The 21167-nt window shown below is 44.0% G+C and overlaps 1 protein-coding gene across 3 annotated transcripts in view; it reads right to left on the bottom strand.

The window, feature by feature from the left end:
- FGGY (FGGY carbohydrate kinase domain containing) overlaps nucleotides 1–19519 on the bottom strand; it is a 388228-nt gene extending 368709 nt beyond the window's left edge. For 2 of the 3 annotated variants that reach the window (XM_021683954.2, XM_021683958.1), the window contains exons 1-2: nucleotides 19458–19519; nucleotides 685–899 (exon numbers count right to left, since the gene is read on the bottom strand). In XM_021683954.2, coding sequence (XP_021539629.1) covers nucleotides 685–885 — 201 coding nt within the window. In that variant the 5' untranslated portion in view covers nucleotides 886–899; nucleotides 19458–19519. Of the gene's footprint in view, nucleotides 1–684; nucleotides 900–14985; nucleotides 15044–19457 lie in introns of all 3 variants that reach the window. The other variant, XM_044914038.1, reaches the window with a different exon arrangement.
- Between the last annotated feature and the right edge of the window lie 1648 nt (nucleotides 19520–21167).

Below are 21167 nucleotides of genomic sequence, written 5' to 3'. Positions count from 1 at the left end.
ACTTATTCTACCCAACAGAAAGGCTGAGTGCTAACAGTATGCTAATGGGCACTCGCCCCTCATGCGTTGGCACATGCTGTTGCCTCTGAACAAAATGAGGCTCCTCCCACTTGTCCACCTGGAAGGCAGGACAGTCCAGCGACTCAGGGTGCAGCGTTGGGAGTCACTCCCGCCTCTGCTGCTTACTAACTGCATGAACTTGGGTAAGTCACCTAACCTTTCTGCACCTGTTTCCTCCTCAATACAATAGGAGTTGTAACAGGACTACCTTCCTAGGGTCCTTGCGAGGATTCCCATACACGATGCATGCTAACACAGTCTACATAGCACTGGGCATGCAAGAAGGCACAGGTGTTAGCTATGATTATCAGTGACCTCTTCCACATTCGGTCACATGGGACCAGAACCTCTTCATGTTCCACATCCTGGGTCCTGTGCACCTGAGCCCCTCCAAGTTACTCTTTCCTCAGCTCCAGCCACAGCCACTGAGCCCCCAGCACCTACCGAGTCATAGTTTAGCCGTCTACTGGTCTCTGTCACTGGACTGTGAGCTCCCAAAAGGCAAGGCCTATAGCTAAAGCATCCCAACATTGCCCCTGGTACCAGGAGTGCACAATAGACATGCTCAGCAGCTGGGGGCCGGGGAGCACACGCAAGGATAGAATGCCACAGTTGTGGCCATACCTTTGTGACAACACAGCATGCGGCCCAGATGTCCTCGGAGGACTGCTCGTGGTGGTTGAACTGAGGCTCCCACTGGTTGATTGGCTGGTCTGCGAAAGCCAAAAGGATGCCCCTCTGGTCCACCAGAGCCGCACGCACACTGCCTGTTCCAACGTCCACACCCACGTAGTAGCTCCCTGGTTCCTGATCTCTGCCAGGCATTGTGGTCCCTCCACCTGCAGTAACCAAGGACAAAAACCACATGAAGACCAAGTGGGTCTGCAAAATCAGGCATAAAACACCTTCAAGTGGAAATAAAAGGGGTGCAGCTGACCAACTGGTGGCCATTTACTTATTCTACCCAACAGAAAGGCTGAGTGCTAACAGTATGCTAATGAGCACACTGAGCTAGGTGGTGGGTAAACAAGACAGGGAAGGCCTCAGACATGGAGTTTCCATTCTTAGAAGGAAGTCAGATGTTCAGCAGTTGCGAGTTGCATAATAATTGAAGCCAAGTCATGATACTGGGTGAAAAGTGCTATTCAGGTAAATATGGGGCTGTGGAATCCAGCCAATCTAGAGGTAACAGACACGTATTTATTCTCATTGAGTATGAATCAGGAGGACAGTGGCCACAGTACTACAAAGTACTCATCTACCTTACCTACCCTGTCAACCGTTCATTCCAAAAGATCTACTAAGTACCTATTACATGCCAAACATGGTGAAAAGTACATGCACCCCCTCTATTCTTCACTGGGACTCTAGAAGGAGAGTATACTTAAATCTCTACTTTACAGGTAATCGGGGAAGACTCCAAGAGATACACGACTTTTCTCTTACAGCTAGGTCCACGTATGTAAGAAGAGTTAAGTGTACATGATGCACATTGTACTGACGGGGAAACAGGTCTCAAAGAAGTGAAGAGACGTGGCGGCATCACTCACGAGCAGCCTGGACCCACGGTCTCCCCTCCGTGCACTGCCAATCCCAGGCCCTTCCAGTTCGTTCTTAACAGCTTTCAGGGTCATTTTGGAGAAGAGGAAAATATACTGCAGCCGAGTCATGAAGTGACTGGGAATGGGGAAGGAGCCTCGCGGGAGATAGGATCAGGAATTCGTTAGACAATCTGTTTTCTTTACAGACCCCTTGTGAGTTACAAGGAAATCGGACCAGAGAACACTCAGGAATTCCTTGGCCTTCACTGCCGCTCTAAGTCCCTCTGGTCAGATTAGCCCACATGACACAGAAATCTCACAGAGGCTTTCATTTCCCAGATCAGCCTTTCACTGAGTAAGAACAAGCCCCCAAGACAAGCACACCGGTGAACAGGCTACAACTCCCCAGGTGAGCTCGGGGCAGTCTTAGCACCCCGAGTCTCATTTCCACCGAGAAAGCGGTCTGAGCCCTTCCACTGCAAAAAAGGTAATGTTTCCTTGGCAAAATCACACTTGGGGATTCTAAAATGAAGCCAGCCCACAGATGTTCAGTTACTGCTTCCTGGATATTTATCCCAGTCAAAAACAGCTTCATTAAAAGTGATTGCTTCTGACTTATTCACAATGATTCCCCAACAGGGTTTGCTCCCTTTGGCTTGCAGGCTCCCAGGCAGGTGGAGAGGGAAGCAGGGAGGCCACGGTGAGCACGTGTGCTACCTTCAGCTGGGCTCCAGCCTCTGCACTTTATACAATCATCCTGCCTCCCTCGCTTCCAAGGTTTCAGGAGCTACACAGGACCCACAGCACCAGCTGTCAAACTACGCATTCCTTCGTTTTCTTCAAGCCATGACTCACAGAAAATTTAAATAAAACAAGTCAAAGTAGAGCTGCTCCGTGTGTAACAAGGATGGGTCCAGCACCGCCCTCCCCGCCTCCCCAGAGCCATCCCCCTGCTGGGTCCTTTCTCGAGACTCAGGATGGCTACAATACAGCCTGATGCCCCGGGCATGGCATCCCAGGCCCACCAGGAGCTTCCGTTTGTGGTCATCCTCGTCGTCAAACACAATCCTGCCCGTTCTTACACGAAATTCCAGACGTCCTGAGACTCCTCGTAGGTTCTCACGTGCATCTGCCCCACTGCTTTGTACTTGCCCTTCCCTTCCTAACCCCTTCCTCTCTTGTGTGCCTGGTGCCCACGGACTTACATTTTCAGTTCCAATTCAACCATCTCCCTTCCAGGAAAGACTTCCTTGTCTTTCTCCGTCCCTTGGTGCCAGGAGAGAACCACATCCCTACTTTCTTTTACTTTTATTTTTTTAAAGATTTTTATTTATTTATTTGAGAGAGAGAATGAGAGAATGACAGAGAAGGAGCTTGAGAGGGGGGAGGGTCAGAGGGAGAAGCAGAATCAATTTTCAATAATGTGTACTGAATGAACAACTAGCTTGGTGAAATCAATAGAAAACAAGGATGAAAAGGTTCATGCTTTAATAGTTTGAATTCCTAATTTTGTACTTATGGGTACTAGTGTTTTGCTTTGATTCTAATCTCTGTATGCTTCATTCATCCAATTAACAAATATTTATTGGATGCCTACAACCACATTTTATTAATTCTAGGACACTCATTTTTTTCACATTTTGCCTCTGAAATCAGTGAATCCCACAATCAATGGCATCTTACAATTAATTGGTAACACTGTCTTTCTTATTCTTAGTGGTATATGAAATAACAATGCATCTCGCAAATCCATGATTGACATTCAAAGAAACGCAGATTGTGCCAGGCACCAGGCACCCTGCTAAGAGCTGAGGATACCTTAAAGGACCCAATACGACAGTGCACTGGCTCAGAGCTTCCTCAACATTCTTTACATGCAAATAGAAGGAACACTGACCAAGCAGCTGCTCAGCCTCCCACACTCACATCTTCTTCACTGGTATTCCCTCTTCTAGCATCTCATTGTCTCCAGCGTGAAGGCCCAGAGGTGCTGCTCCTAACACTGATCCTAGCATGCCAACAATCCTCTGCCCTTGGCTAGAACTCTCCAGGACTATTCTAAGAGAAACAAGGAAGTAAGTAGGAAGTGAAGAGTCTCTACAAACGTTCTGGCTTACTCAAACTGACCAGCCATCACCCAGGCCTCTCCCACTCCTGCTTAGCCCCAGTGACAAGACAGATTCCCCTAGGGGGCTGGCCCAGCTCCTCAAGCCTGGGTTCCTCACTTCTTTTTTTTTTTTTTTTAAAGATTTTATTTATTTATTTGAGAGAGAGAATGAGATAGCATGAGAGTGGGGAGGGTCAGAGAGAGAGGCAGACTCCCTGCTGAGCAGGGAGCCCGATGCGGGACTCGATCCAGGGACTCCAGGATCATGACCTGAGCCGAAGGCAGTCGCTTAACCAACTGAGCCACCCAGGCGCCCCTGGGTTCCTCACTTCTGACTCTATCTTCCTTGGCAGGGAGCGCAACACCTTATCACCCACCACCCAGACGTCCGATTTATTTCCAGTAAAATCTAAAGGCAGATTTCTACTCTGCAGCTGACCCAGGGCTTACCCCAGTTTTGGATCCACGTCTTCACTAAACAGGAAAGAGGCCACCCTTCAGGAAAGCCCCTACCTCATATGAGGAGTGGAGCTGTACTATTAACTCCATTGTTGCTGGGATCACAGCTAGCCCCGTGCCAACCCGGTGCCTGGCACCGAGCAGGAACTCGAGTCTTTGTGACTCTGTGCATCCCTTTAAAACCTATCCTTAGGGAATAATAAAAGGTACTATGTTTACTGTGTCTCCAATGCTCTGTTCAACAGCTTGCTTCTATTGCCATATCACTTTTAATCCTGACCTCAACTCCTAAAGATAATTCAGAAAAATATCATCCCCATTTTACTGATGAGGAAAATTGAGTCCCAGACAGGTAAAGTAGCTTGCTCCTGTAGGTCATATAACTAGTAAGGAATAGAGTTGACAGCCATCCCATTCCCTCTGGCCCCAAAGTCCCCAACCATTCTCAGGGTGCTCTACTGCCTGATTCTCCTCCATTTATTAAATGCCTATCTGCCAAGGACCATGCCTCCTTTGTCTAAGATTGGCTACCTCCCAACTCAAGCCGCCCACCTCAGGAGCCTGACCCTTCCCCAATGCCAGGCTGCCTCTCTCTGACAAACCACCCATTTCTAGACCACGTTAACCAAGGCATCAGTCAGGGACAGTCAAACCCATGGGGACCAGGGCACCATACCTCCCAGCACTGGTCACGCACACCTCCCAGTTCATGTTTTTCTAAGAAATAGATCCTAATTAAATATTTCAGGTTCACCATGTTTCCCATTACTATAGTTTTCAGTGATCTCTTTGTGATTGTTTCCACACCTGGACCGTGAAAGCAGGGAAGTAAGTTCAAGCCCTTGGGCGGCTTCCCTGAAACTTGACCCTGAGAGTTTTAAAAACCCTGCCACAGAATTTTCTGCAACTCAGATCCCTTGTCTTCCCCTCGGTGCCCTTTGTTCCTCGGTCACAAGTACTCTGCTGTGTCCTGGGCTCCAAACTGTATCCAGTTCCCCTTCTCCTCAACAAATAAAATAACTGCAAAATGGAAAACATTCCATTTTCTAATCTAAGAAAAAAAATAGTAATAAGGAGTAGGATCCGTCTGTGTGTCTGGCACTTGCACACATGCCTTAATCTCTTCCAAATGAAACTCAACCAAGTTTGTAAACCTATCACTATCTTATACTTCAGGGGGATGGGGAAATTCGCCCCAGGCACACACAGTAAAGGGCAACACCGAGCCTTGAACCCCAGCCTCTATGGCAAGTGTGGGGCTCCCTCCACAACACCAACCTAAAACTGAAAACAGAATTCTTTGTTAACTTCTTCGGTAACAATTATCAACAACAACTGTAGCAAAGACTAGCAATTAAGCTCTGCTCTGCAAATCACGCACATGATTTTGTGATTGCATCTACTCCTTGCAACAACCCTGTGAGGTAGGCAGTATGAGCCCATTTTCCAGTTAAGGAGACTGAGGTTCTCAGCAATAAAGCTGTTTAAGGTCACACAGCGCAGAACCTGAGAAGCTGGGATTCGAGGCTAAGTTGGAAAGGCTGCAAAGCCCAATTTGTGAATGGTGAGGGTCAGAACTTTGGTTCTATCTCATTCTTTTTAGGCAAAGATGAATACTCTAAAAAGAGAAATTACTGTTAGGGCTACGGGGATGGTGACAGGCAGACAGAAATGAGGACATGGACTGTGGGGACCACGAGAAAGAAAATAATAGAGAAAAATTCAAGCTGTGCTGGACACGAGTCCTGGGCCACCTAACTTCTCAGTCTGCAAGATCCTTCAAAGGGCAGTAACAGCCTCCCATCCAAGCCCCGAGCATGGACCGTGATGTAGGAAAGATGTTAGGGTTCGAGGCCTACGGCCAAGAAAGAATTCTTGAGAGGTCTTTGGTGCAAAAAGATCATTTTATCAAAACACCATGGGATGGGACCCGTGGGCAGAAAGCCGCACTGGGGTCATGAGGAGTGGCCCATTATATACTTTCAAGTTGGGAGGGGGTTAGGGATAACGCAAGCCTCCCAGGTATTTTGGAAACAAGGTTTCCAAGATCCAGAAGGGGCTTGCTGTTGTTTGGAAAGGTCATTTATTATTGTTTAGTAAACCTCAGTCATGAGACCCTTCAGATGTATATTGGTGGGTCACATGCTTGGAGGATGATTGCCAACATGTATCTTGAGAGGTAGAGATAAAGGAAGTTTCCAAAGGAATTTTTTTATGTTAAAGTAGACTTACAGGATCCTAGGGGCTGGGTTCAGATTGCCTTTTGCCCTTAGCAAAGTATTAACATCAAGGCAGCTGAGTCCCTAGAGGAAGGTCACTCTGCCTGTTTCAAGGACTTGTCAATGGGCTGTAGGTTAGTAAGGAAATATTTTTTCTTCTGCCTTTGTTTCCCACATCAGACGGGACTCATTTTTAGCCCCTATTCATGAATCAAAATACTATTCCTATGATAAATATTTATACGGTTCATTAAGTAATAGCTTATATAAATATTATTAGTAATGTACCACAGGAAACCACAGACTTCACGGCTGATTCTTCACCAAACATGTAAGTTGCTCAAATGCAGCATGAAAAAGGAAGAGGGGCATGGACTTGGGAGGCTGTTCTTTGCAAAACTATTTCAGTAATTCTGAAGGGGGGTCAATGCTACAAATACTGTGCTGAAAACCCACCATTTGGGGGTTGTTCTTGTGTTTTTCCTTCATTCTTTTCCCCTACATAACTTAATAGCAATAATACTGTTTCCTAAGACTACAATCCTCTAGAGTGGGTGAGCTTACCTTCAGTCCTATTTCTTAAAAAGCCACTCCTTCAGGACCAATTAGGTGACAGTGTGCGCAGAAACAGTGTCCCAGGGACTGGAGAGGGAACTCAGTATCTTCTTTCGACTTTGATCTTTGGACTTTGCTGGGAGCTCAGGTACAAGAGTCCCACACAATTTATTTAGTCAGTCATATTGCAAGCAGACAGTTGGTAAGGTTGGAAGAAAAAGATAAGCAATGAGTACGCCTGTCCTCTCCAGTCTTCTAACAGAAAGAACTAAATAGCACTTTAAACAAATCACACACGCTGTATGTAAGATGGCAAGAAAGCTTGGGATGGGAAGTAAAGAGCTAATCTGGCAATAATAACTGGTTGTCTATTGGTTTTACCAAGAATACACAGTACAGGTCGCTCACAGTTACTTTTCCTCTTAACGTGAAAAGCTATCTCCTACAGCTCCAATGTCCTAAGTGTTTTTTGATTAACTGAGATTATATAATTGATTAGCATAACACCTGATGTACGGTACACGCTCCGTAAATAGCAGCAATTATTAGGGCATTATGTCCCTTCCAACACCAAACTGCCTCTGGACACCTGCAACATACGTAGTCTAGACCTGGATGTTCTCCTGTATCTAACATCGCAAATTCCAGGAAACTAAGCAAATGTTAAGAGCTTTCTCTGTGCCGGGACAGTAGGAATAGGAAGCTAAAAAATATAGGAGCTCTGATTTTAGGGTTGACAATTTAATGTAAGAATCTGATTTTTGCAAATGAAGTGGTGACAACTCAAGTTATTCCTAGTTTTTGTACTTTAAGCTAAACCAAATGCACCTAGCGAGCTACATATGGCAATAAAGTGGCTTGGTGCTGCCACCAGAATCCCAGCCACACTCTCGGCCAAGTGTCCTATTCCAACACCGCCCTTCTCCACAGAATGCAGAGATGTGGCTGGAAAAGGAAGTACCAGTTGACTGTTCTCGTCACTGTTCCAACCACTAGATCAGAAACTCCGTATATTTTTCAGGATGCTGAGGATCTTGTCTATCAGGCCATTTTCAAATATAAGCACGAGGTGATTCAAGGAGGCATATAGTATTAACAGTAGAAAGGCTGGCTGTTTTGTTAATGCAAAGTTGGATTCCAAAAGGCAGAGAAGTCAGAACTCACCAAACCCCCATGCCTGCCTCACAATGTGGCAGCCACAGAATCAAAACGAAGCCAGTTCTGGCTGTTAGCCAAAACCACCACCCTCCACCAGCCGCAAAGGCAAGGCACAACAGCTGACACAAATACAAAATCCAACCATGTTGAGGACAAATGCACAGCACAGGTCCTCAAGAAATCATGGGTGGAAAACCTGACTCATGAGAAGACATCCCCAAACTCCAACAACAAACAGTGCCTTAAGAGCAGATGAAACTTTGCATCTCCCACATGCCCCTCTGTACGACACTGCTGGATCCCTCTTCTTTTCAATCCTTGTGATCCCGTAAAGCAACTCCTTATTTGTTATAATGCCTCCCAAGCTCCTTATAATGCCCTACCTAGCTATTCTCTTTGCAGAGAAAGGGAGAAGGGATGCCCCATTTATAACACCCATCGACGCACGTGCCGTTTCTCCCATTTACAGATGGGAGATCTGTGAGATCAATCTCCAGTTGATGGTCACAGAGACAGGAGAGGAAGGAGGCTGTATTTAATCCAGGTCTGTCTAAGCCAGAGCAGGGCTCTTGATACTACTGTCCCTGAAGTGACTTGGCTTTCCATATGAAACAAGTGGCCTTTATCCTGGGCAAACTCAGAATGCCTTTCCAAGTGTGTTTATCCTACAAAACCTTCTTGGACACTCAATCATTAGAAATGGCTTCTCCCTGCTCTGATTCATTAAGACTACTTTATGTCACTATACATGCTACTGGAAGAAACATTAAATATTAATGGAGGATGTTCTGCCTGCTACTTCCTTGGACCTGCTGATAGGCACAGTGTAGCTTAAGATAGTAACAGGGGAAGTACTGGGTTGTGGGGGAGGGGAAGATGTTTAATGTATAAAATAGTCAAATACCTTTTAAAATAAAAAGTCTCGGGTCGCCTGGGTGGCTCAGTCATTAAGCAACTGCCTTCGGCTCAGGTCGTGATCCCAGGGTCCTGGGATCGAGCCCCGCATCGGGCTCCCTGCTCCGCGGGACGCCTGCTTCTCCCTCTCCCACTCCCCCTGCTTGTGTTCCCTCTCTCGCTGTCTCTGTCAAATAAATAAAATCTTTAAAAAAAAAAAGTCTCTAAGGACTCTGCCCCTGGAGAGTTCCAGAAGCACTATTAGCAAGCCTCTCTTCTGTGTGAAGCTCCCCGCTCCTCCCCCAGGACAATCTCCCTCCTTGATGAGGCACGTATATGGAGGGGAGAAGGAAGATAGAGAGACACCTCAGACAAGGGGTCTCGTCGGAGTCAGTTTATCTTCTACAAATCCAATTCACACTGAGTTCACTAAAAGCCAGAGTATAAATCCAATGGTCTCACCCTCCCATGCCAGGACCCTGGAAGCAGAAAAATAGCAAAAAAAGGAAGAAAGACAGTGAGGGCTGGTGTCCTGCTTCTAAATGCAAAGTTATAATATTTTAACCCCCATATGCCAATTACCAAGCTAAGCCCGTAACAGGGAAAACTGTACACACACTTAGGGATTTATTATGACATGAACTCTTCTTTTTGGAACATGAATTCCTGACCTCTGAGTTCTGAATAATTTAAATACATGTGTAGTTTCTCTCCCTCTGTCACTTTCTTCTCCAAGAGGCTGCTGTTGATTTGCTGACATAATTAACTATGAAATGATTTTCTACAGAACTAACCAGACCTTCAAAGCAAGGCCGTTATCGTTAGCATATTGGCCGGAATCCATGGCTTTTCTGAGAAAAATCACTCAAATTAAAACAACAGAAGAACCCACCAACCTCAGTGACTGCTGTCAGATGTCAGCAAACTCAGGAAAGGTTCAGGACAGTATTAGCTAGAACAACAAAATCCCTTCCCCACACAATCTCCCAAAACTCCTTCCTCAGAGACCAGGCTCAGCCAGAAGCTGGCTAAGGTCTTTGGCCTCTTCTTGTGTTTACCTATTTATGAAGCATGACCAAGTGGATTTAAGGTCCAAGGTGAAAGGCATAAAGAACGAGTTATTTGAAGATTAAACTTTACACTTGGGGAACTGGACGGTGCCTTTCACAAACAGGCCCTGTCGAAATTACCAAGAGCTACAGGACAAGCTCAAATTGCTGACTACAGCAATGCTGCTTCTGCCCAAAATAAGCCCAAGGACCTCAAAACTCTGGCTCCTGCCTTCCTCCCTAACCTCACCCCTCTACTCCCCTTCCCCCCAATCTCAACCCCCTATACTCAAACCCTAGGAACTGTTAGCAGTCCCTCAAATGAAGGTTTGGCACCTTTGTTCATACTGTTCCCTCTTCCAAACTGCAAAGAATACAAACTTGCAGTTCACAGAAAAAGAAATACAATGAATACATATGAACCTTTAGCCTCACAAATAATGGAGGAAATGCAATATAAAACAATATAATTTTATATGTAACAAGTCGGCAAAAATTGAAATTCTGATATTAGTGTCAGAGATTGGATATTGGGCTGAATAGGCCCCTGATTTGTCCCAGTATATGTTGCACCCGGGCGGTTCTCCAGGCAAAACTCTACCCAGTTTTGGCAAGAATGTGGGGAAATAGGCAGTTTCATACACTTTTAGTGATAGAATAATGGGCTCAGCCTTGTCTAGAACAATCTGTCCATTTTTAAAAATCGACCCTTTTACCCAACAGTTTAACTTCTAAGAATTTATGGATTGGCAAAAGAGATATAGAAAATGTACACTACAACATGTTTTTGTCAAGGCAAGAGCACACTTATAAAAACTCTGGAAACAAATTAACTGTTTATTAACAGGGGACTTGCTAAAACGTATACACAAGGAGCTATTAAAATCAAAGAGAAGAAGCTAAAGAAAAACGCTAATGATATGTTATTAAATACAACAGCAAGTTCTTCAAAATGCCAGTATGACCCCATTTGTGCTATTTTTTTTTTTTTTTAAAGAAGACTTTCGGTGGTTCTCAAACTGTGGTCTCCAGCAGAACAACATCAGCATGGCCAAGGAAGGCATTAGAAATACAAATTCTCAGGCTCCAGCCCAGATCTTACAGATTCCGAGACTCTGGGAGTGCAGCTCCAAGGCCAGGGCCACAGAAGCCCTCAGGCAATCCTGACCCACGCTACAGCTGAACAGCCAATGCATCCTACATAGACCTAACAGACGAGATTCAGGAAGAACACACAAACTCCTGCTTCCCAAAAGAAAGGTTGTGGAAACTTGGAGGGCAATCTCTAAATTCCTCGCTCCCCTGCTAGCGTTTTCACAATGAGCAGCTATTACTTTAATAATAAGAAAGATCTTCCTAACACTGAGTGGAGCTCTGCTTTGCATGGCTCCCACCCTCCACGCCTCGTCCCACAGGCTCATCCAAACCAGCTAATCCCTTTTAGGTGAGCTAGCCCTTCAAATGCTTTGAGATGATTCTTGTGACCTATTGGTCTTCTTTCCTCCATGCTATAGATTTTCGGTTCCTATAACCGCTCCCCCATGCCCTGGCTTTTTCTAAAATAAAAGGGATGAGGCACACTTGATACATTTCACAAGAATGATCTTCAGACACTCATGTTTCCATCTGACATTGTGGGGAGCTGAAGTAAGTGGACTAAGAGGTCTTTACCTGCCTGGAGAACCCCCCGGATGCAACATATACTGGGACAAATCAGTGGCCCATTCAGCCCAATATCCAATCTCTGACACTAATATCAGAGTAATTCGTTAAGGAGAAAAGGGAAGAGTTGCTCGGATATCTTCACAAACTGTCTACGATGGAGGGTTCTGAGGGAGCCCTCATCAAGTACCCTAGTCTTCTCTTCCTAGGTCCCTAAAATTAGTGTGACCTGTGTTTTATCAGTATGTATCTTCACATGAATCCAAATGTTTCCTGAATGTATTTTCAGCCAAGCCTCATCTTGGATCAATAAATTTCTTAGGAGTGCTTACTCTGTTCCAGGCCTGGTACCAGTGACTTAGGACACTGGCTTGCTAATCCTCCCAACAACCCTAGAGGGGTCCACAGTTAGCAATGGGGTAACTAAGGTTCTGTGCACTTGGGTTACTTGACCGCCGTCACAGAGCCAATAAAAACCAGAGAGGGACTTCAATCCTATGCCCCGTCCTCCAAGCCACACGATACTTCTAAACATTCTAACAGTAGCCTCATTCAAACATCAGAGTTGGCCAGAAACTCTACAATCCCAGAATTTGGTGAACTACACCGAGATTGGTCTGTTGAAATCACTCTTAATTTTATAGAGTGTCTTCCTCTCAGCCTTCGTCCCCCACAATCCACTCCTAACTGAGTCTTTTTTAAACTCTCCATCCCCTGGCCAGTTGAGCAGAATGCAAGCTACTCAGCTGTCAGGCTGGTCTGCAACCAGAGGCCCAAAGCCAGATGGCCAAGGGACTGGTAATACATTGAGCCTGAATGATTTCTACCTCATTTCCCTATTCTCCCTAAACCCACCCCACACATACATCACTGTATATGTACCTGCTGTTTGAACTCTGCTTCCTGCATGTTGATAAGGGCCTCCTCAATAATTTAAGATGATGGGGGAGGGGGGTGTTATAGGAGTCTCCTGGGAAAAGTATGCCTAGTTTGGGAAGGAAATCTCATCATTTCTCCCTCACATGTCAAACCTACTTCTCCCAGACATACTATTCCTTCTCTCCTCTCTCTCAGTGAGTGGCACCACCAACCACCGTGCTACTTAGCCAAGCATCGAGAGGTTATCATGACTCCTTGCAGTTATTCTCAGCTTCCCCCTACTCCTACACTATATACTCAAATCCTTTTCTGCCTACCCTGTGTCCTGGGACTATAGTATGGATCTCCAGGCACTCCAATCCTCTGCCCTCTAGTTGGGTTTGGCCAATGGAGAGCACTAGCTTCAAGGAGGAAGGAGAGAAAGGTCAGGACTCCCTTTGTTGAGAGATGAAATGAACTACCTGCATCTCTTGAACTAAGGTAATGAATCCTCTCAAGGCAGCTTTCTGCACATAGTTACTTCTTTGGGGTTCTGGTAACCATTCCTCACCTTGCCCCTTTAAATAGAAGGATAGAACAATCCTATTGTTATTATCCCTAGGGATGATTCAGGTGGCCCTCATCTCTCCTCATCTCTCTAAATAGTTCTGTTACTGAAAATTATCCTAAGTGGAGGGTGTCTTGTTTCCTTTTGATCTACCTCCTGCACTGTGCCCTTTCAGGCCTCGGGAAGTAAGTGGTCCCATTATTGCTGATGCCTGGATACTTCAAAATCCCTTCCTCACACCCTCAAATAGTCCCTTCTTTAAATTTTCTTCAGAAATTCCAGTTGAATACCTCTACTACTAGCCAAGATGGAATACAGGAACGATATTTACCCTCCCACCAAAAACAACTTAAAAAAACAAACAAACAAAATATAGGAAACAAGGGTTCTCACGACACTGGACATTAAGCAACAAAGTACAGTGATCCCAGCAAGGTGGGGGAAAAAAGAAGTGTCCTGAATTGGCTCAAGCTTAATGCGTGGCACCATGGCACAGGAAGCAGAAATCAGGCCAAGCCCTGCAGTCTCCCTGAGTGGAGGAGACAGAGTCAAGAGTTTGCGGAAAACAGGAGGTTAGATTTCTTGGGGCATAGTACAAGAAAGGAGAGAGTTGCACAGAGGGAGAATTCCCCTCCTCAAGTATTCAGTAAAGTACCAACCACTGTATGCATGTGAGGAAACCATCTGAGCCAGAAGCTCCCAGAGTGAACAATCAGGGGACTTCACACAGCGCCATGAATAGTGCCTGTTCACACCAGCCTGAGTGGAAAACCTTGTCATTGATAGGGCACTGGGTACAGTACACAGAAGGGTTTTACCTCAGCAGTGAAGAAGAATGAGCCCTGGTCCCACCTAACAAAGCTGAAAGCAAGACTCAAGAGAATCCAATGGTTTCCTAATACCTCACACATGCCCCAGAACAAAGTTCAAGTGTATTTATAAAATTACAAAAATATCTAGCACCAACAAGATAAAATACACAATGTCTGCTATTCAATCAAAATTTACCAGGCACACAAAGATGCAGGAAAAGACTATCCAAAATGAGAAAAATCAATGGGCACTGACCTAGAATTGACACATTTGATAGAATTAGTAGACACAGATATTAAAACAGCTATGATACCTGTATTTCATATGTTCAGAAAGCTAGAGAAGAGACTGAACTTGAAAGTCCAGACATGGAAGATGAAAAAGACTCAGGCTGAAATGCTAAAAATGACAACTAAGATGTCTGCAATGAAAAACTGACTGTATAGGATTGGACAATACAGAAGAAAGGATTAGTGACCTTTAAAAAACAGTAACAGACACTATCCACTAACAAAGAGAGAAAAAAGATTTTTAAAAAATAAACATAGCATGAGTGAGCTGTGGAAAAACTTCAAGTAGCATAATATATGTGAAATGAGAATCCCTGAAAGAAAGAACAAAGAAGGGGTCAGGAGCAATATTTGAAAATATAATGGGCACAAATCTTCCAAATTTGATGAAAACTATACACCCACAGATTCAAGAATATCAATGAACCCCAAGCACAAGAAATATGAAGAAAACTAACCCAAGAAACATCAGATTCAAACTGCTCAAAACCAATGATAAAGAAAATCTTAAAAGTAACTTAGGGGGAGAGGAGGTGACAATATGCACAAAAGAAAGAAAAATATGGGAAGGACAACAGACTTCCCCATCAGAAATAATAATGTAAACTATGAGACAGTAGAGTAAGATTTTTGAAATACTGAAAGAAAAAATTTCGTACCTAAAATTCTGTACCTTGTGAAAAAAAACTTTCAAAACTGAAGCTTTAATAAAAACTAATTCAGACAAAGAAAAGATGAAAAAAATGCATCGCCAGCAGAACTGCACCACAAGAAGCGGAGGGGAAAATGACAGCACATGGAAATCTGGATCTATAAAATGGAATGAGGAGCACAAGGGTAACTATGTGGGTACATAAATTAAAAATTACTTGAATGTCTTAAAAAGATAACTGACTTCTTAAAACTAAAATAATAACCACTTAAACTTTACTTAAACTTATGTATAAGTAAAACGTACAACATAAAACAACAGTAGCACAAAAGCTAGGAGGCAAGAATTATAAACATACTGTTATAGGGTTCCTATATTATATGTTAAGTGGTATAATCCCACTTGAAAGTTGACTCTAATAAATTAAAGATGTATACCATAAACCCTAAAGCAACCATTAAAATAATACCAAAAGAAACAGTTATGCCTAATAAGCCAATAAAGGAGGAAAAAATGAAATTATGAAAAAACTAATCCAAAAAAAGGCAGAAAAAGAGAATAAAAAGAACAAAGAACAGATGGAACAAATAGAAAAGAAAAAAAAGCTAGATGGTGTACTTAAAACAAACCATATGAATAATTATATTAAATATATTAAATATAGTCTAAATACCCCCAATTAAAACAGAGAGATTATCAGGCCTTAGTTAGATACCCAGCCTAACTATATGATGCCCACATGAAACCCACTTTAAACATAAGAAACACATAGGTTAAAAGTAAAAAGACAAAAAAGGTATGCCATTAAACAGCATTCAAAAGAAACTAAATCATTATCATACTAAGTAGATTTCAGAGCAAGAATAGTACCAGGTATAATGACTAAGTAGATTTCAGAGCGAAGAATATTATCAGAAATTAAGAAATAATAAAGGGGACGATTCACCAAGATAACCTAACAATCCTAAATATTAACACACCTAATAACAGTGCATCAGAATACATAAAGCAAAATCTGTTAGAACTGCAAAGAGAAATGCATATATCCACAATTATCCTTAGAGATTCTAATACCATTCTCTCAATAACTGATACAGTAAGTCAACACAAAATCAGCAAGGTTGTAATGTACGGTAGTCAATAAAGTTGACATAATTGGTATGTAAAAAGCACTCTACCCAACAAGAGCAGAACACACATTCTTTTCAAGTACACATCAAACATTTACCAAGACAGACCACATTCTGGGCCATAAAACAAGTCTCAAGAAGATAAAAGGATTCAAATCATACCAAAGTACCTTCTGTGACCACAACAGAATTAAATTATAAATCAATAATAAAAAGATGAGTGCAAAGTCCTCAAATATTTGAAACTGAATAACACACTTCTACCTAACACATGGATCAAAGAAGACATTTAAAAAAAATAGAAAGTATTTTAACTGAATGAAAATAAACATATAGCAAAAGTTGTAGGATGCACTTGAAGCAATAAATTTATAGCATCAAATGCCTATTAGAAAAGTCATCTCAAATAAATAATCTTAATTGTCCACCTTAAGAAATTAGAAAGAGAAGAGTAAAAGGAGGGGCGCCTGCGTGGCTCAGCTGTTGAGCATCTGCCTTCGGCTCAGGTCATGATCCCAGGGTCCTGGGATCGAGCCCCACATCGGGCTCCTGGCTCAGCGGGAAGCCTGCTTCTCCCTCTCCCACTCCCCCTGCTTGTGTTCCCTCTCTTGCTGTGTCTCTCTCTGTCAAATATATAAATAAAATCTTAAAAAAAAAAAAAAAGAGTAAAAGGAACCCAAAGTTAGCAAAAGAAAGAAAATAATAAATTTCAGAGAAATCAGTAAGTTAAAAAATATAGAAAATAAATAAAACCAAAAGTTTTTTTGAGAAGTCCAATAAAATTAATAAATTTCTGGGCAGAATGATTGGGAAAATAAAGAGAAAAGATAACAATATTAGGGTTATCTATATTAGGAATGAGGGAGATGAAATCACAACAGATTCTATAGATATTAAAATGATAATGAGGGATTAGGAGCAGTTTAGGTATGTACAAATTCCTCAACATACAGGAACTATCAAACCTCACTCAAGAAGAAACAGATGATCTGAATAGTCTTATATTATTAAATCAATTGAGTACTCCCTCGTCACAAAAAAATAAAAATAAACTCCTGGCCTAGATGACTTCATAGGTGAATTCCATCAAACATTTAAGGAATAAACCAATTCTGTAAAAAAAAATCCATATATAAGTGGACCTGCATTCAAACCCGTATTCTAGGGTCAACTGTATTCTCATCTCCCTCCAGTTCCAGAACTATTACCCTAACCCATCTCTCACCCGTATTATAAAAGCCTCTCTCCAGTCTTCACCTCGCCAATTCCCTCTCCACCCTGCGGCCAGAATTAACTTTCTAAAACACAAATCCATGTCACTTCAGACAGCTCCTGATTGCTCTGGAGATTTCAAACTCCCTTACCTATGACTCACCTGATGCTCCCTGGTCTGGCCTTTTCACCTTCCCCAGCTTCCTTTCTGGTGATTTCCCATCTCACCCTATCCTGTCCAGCCACACTAGTCAACAATGTGCCAGGTTATATAGTTTTGCACATGCTGTTCACAAGTCAAATAATCCCCTTCCCTTTTGTCATTCCCCAGCCCACTCATACTGAGGCTGTGAAATTCTGCTCAGGGTATTATCTCCTCTGAGAAGTTTTCCACAAAACCCCACATTGGGCCATTTGCCCTTCTCCCAATTCCTGAGAATTTCCCACATACCTTGCCACAGCACTCATCTTGGTATCGTACAAGCTCTCTCGTCAGACTAGACAGAAGCAGACTTGAGTGAAAGACTAAAAGTGGAGACCAAGTCTTGTTCATCTTTACTTTCTCAGAGCCTACCACAGTACCAAGTCCAGAATACGTGCCACAAGTTAGTGAACAAATGAATGAACGAAAGACCTGGTTTGGATGACCCCTTACACCACCACCTGGGTTGATCCTGTATTTCTTCTCATAAAGAGATGGGCAGGTGAGGCTAAATGATCTCTGTAGTACATTCTGGTAAAATAATTATTTCAAATCCCCTGGCAGGAGGCCAGGGGTCCCCACTCTGGCTGGGCAAGATTCATTACTTCAAACTGTTTTCAAATCCAGCTGGTAATTGACTGTGATTTGAACTAAGTGAAAGGTTAGGGAAAGGGAACCAGATTCCAGGAAAAGACAAGGCCCACAGCAAAAATTAACACAGCCTGGAAGAAGGCCCAGTCTCCCCCTAGTAAACTTCTTAATTTCATCCAGAAAGACACAGACCTCCACCCTCAGGGTTGTTCCCTTCTCCCAATACACGTTTTGATTTTCAAATCCAGCAAGGGAGGCTCCCAAGCCCCCTTCCCCTCAAAATCAATCTCCAGGCCCTTCTCACCCTCTCTGGTCTGTTCCCCCATCATCCTTAATCAACAGTCCTCTGGGCCGCCCACATGCAGGTCCTCCTCAGCTGATCCCTCCAAGAGCCAGGCCAGTGACATCAGATCAAGAGCCAGGCAGAGGGCCTCATTAACAGGAGACTCCCAGAAGACCAGGAGGCGGTCAGAAGGCTGCAAGACACAGCTGGCAACATAAAAAGTAAAAAGAAAAAAAAAATCAGGATATACATTTGGTGGATCGTTAAAAAAAGGAGAAAAGCAAGCAAAACAAAGCAAAACTGTACCATCTGTGTAACAGCCACAAACTTAGAGAAGACATGCCTTCTTTCTGATTTGCAATTCAAAAGTGTAATCACTTCCTCCCTCCAGATCTCCTATTTTAAAAATTAACCTAATGCTTTTCCGTATCTTGGTAATGACTGACCCTTTAATTTAGGGATGAAATTAGTTAAGACAGGATAAGTGCTTTAGTGGAAAATAGCCAATGATTAGGGAATTCACCATTTTGCATCTTGTCCATCCTTAAAAGAAGGGAAGTGAATTAAAATGGAAAGATAACCCTAGGCCTTTCCTACCCAGGATAACTGTAACCAAACAGCATTATACCATCTAAACTAAATGCACCTCAAACATTATCACAAGCTGCTGAAAGCGTTTAAAGTTACAAGCAGCACTGGCCTTTAAAAATCTCTTAGGTAGCCAGATTTTTATTAAAAGCTCAAAACGGCCTGGGGAAAATACCCTAAAGTAAGGGTCCAGGGGAAAGGATGGGGGGACGGGAAGCTGGAGTGAACACAGTTAACTGGTCAGGGATGCAGAGGACCCCGGGTTCCCGACATCTCATAGGAAGCCTTGGGGATGCAGTAAAGGCCGACCCTTCCGTTGAGTGGCCGGACGCCTCACCCAGGAGAGGACACAGGGAACTCTACATCGTCCCGGGGGCCGACGCTGGCCTGGCACGAGACGTTAGCGACCAGAGTAGGACGACGAGGAGGAAGAGGCGGCGACTGCAGGAAAGGGGAGGGAGGCTTGGGCCGGGTGCGCTCTCGGGTTGGAGAACGTGGGCGCTACGAGCCTGCGCGCCTGCAAAAGCCCCTGCTGCACACGTGGGACTGGGAGGAGGGTCACTTACTTGTCCAATCTGAAATTACATTTTAGCTAGCGGGGCTCTGCAGGTTGCCGCACCGAGGTGCACCGCAGAGCGTAGGGCGGTCCCCGGGGGCTGCTGCGGCTGCGCCCCGCCCCCGGCCCCGCCCCCGCCGGACGCAGCCCCTGTAAAACGCGCCCTGATTGGCCCTTTGAACCGCTCCGGAGATTGGCCCGCGCGCCCGCCCCCGTCGCCTGCGACCGGGCTCGGCTGCCTGGGGGCGTGGACAGCAGCCTCCCCGCGGCTCCTCCCACCTCTTGGACTTTTAAAGGCACAGAGCTGACGCACGCAAACTCTCTGCAGCCTCTGTTGCGTGTGTGTGTCGAGCGTGTCCCCTAAAACCACTTCTCGACCATTTACTGAATGCCAGGACTGTTGTAGGCGGATGAAATTAATAATAATAATAATAATAACAATAATTACCGAATGCTTACTTTGTGCCAGGTCTTGTTTCTGATACTTTACATGAATTTATCCGTCTAATCCTGTGGCCAGCCCTCTGAAGTGGTGTCACAGTCTTCAAATCTACAGAGCAGATAGGTCCTGCTTTGCCCAAGTTACAATCTGTGAGCCATGGACACACCCACCTCATTTAATCCTTTCCTGTAAACTACATAGTAATCTGTCCCTATTTACAGATGCGAAGTCAGAAGCGTTTTTAGCTTGTTCTGAAACACACAGCGAGCTACTAGGGAACCAGAGGGAGAGTTCCGACCTGGGCTCCAATCTGAGCTGTTTTCCCTTGAAGAGGCAGGTTCCCAGGCTGATGGGACTGGAGATTTGGAAGATAGTTTAGCAAGTCGCTGAATCCAAACCCTTTGCTTTCCTAGGAAAGTAAACTGAGGCCCAGTAAAGGGAAGTGAGTTTCCAAGGACACAGCAAATGTAAGAGGTAAGCCTAGGTAATAGCAGTGATCTCACTGAACTGGCCTATTTGCCATGTTCATTACAGTCAACAACCCCCCAAATCAATAGATGCTCTTATCTTCGTCATTTAGGTGAGGATACTGACTCAGTGAGGGTGAGGCCATGTGATTAGCTACATCTGCTAGGGGTCCTGTTTGGGGGTCATTTTCTTTCTTCTACACGAGAGCTGCTCCCCTTTCATTTCCAACAAATATCCAAAGATCTAACCATGGACTCTTTGGGAAGATAGGAGGTACTGGGATCTGATTACTTAACACCTGATTGAATTACAGGATACAATAGGAATAATAATATTAAGACCTGTTCATCTTAACCTTTCTAGAGTACTGTGAAAAGCAAATAAAATAATAGTTATGGAAATACTTTGTAAAGTGTTAGATGCTGAATACATGGACCACATGGCTTCTAGATCTTCCTCAGTGTACCCTGGGAATAGAATACACAAAACACACTTGTTGCCTCCTGAGCTATGGCAGGAGGTCTCATTTTGGCTAGACTTGAATTAATGTGGATTTGTTGTCCAGACTGTTTCTGGGCTTCTTGTATTTGATTTTTGGTTTGTTTCCTCTTATCATCATACACTCATTAGTAGTAATAGCAATCATGGCACTGTGGCTAGAGCTCCAATAGCTATTTTGGACCATGAGAGAACCTCAGGAATTAAAAGCCATGCACAGCAAAGCAACAGGGTGAGAAGGCTGGGGTTGCTGACACCATGCCCCACCAGACCAACACCCACTGCTCACTTCCACATGAAAGAAATAAGCTG

Source organism: Neomonachus schauinslandi, chromosome 4, assembly GCF_002201575.2.
Source record: "Neomonachus schauinslandi chromosome 4, ASM220157v2, whole genome shotgun sequence".
Classification (NCBI taxonomy): domain Eukaryota; kingdom Metazoa; phylum Chordata; class Mammalia; order Carnivora; family Phocidae; genus Neomonachus; species Neomonachus schauinslandi.
The sequence above is the reverse complement of the archived record's forward strand: the minus strand, read 5'-3'. Positions and strand labels throughout refer to the sequence as shown.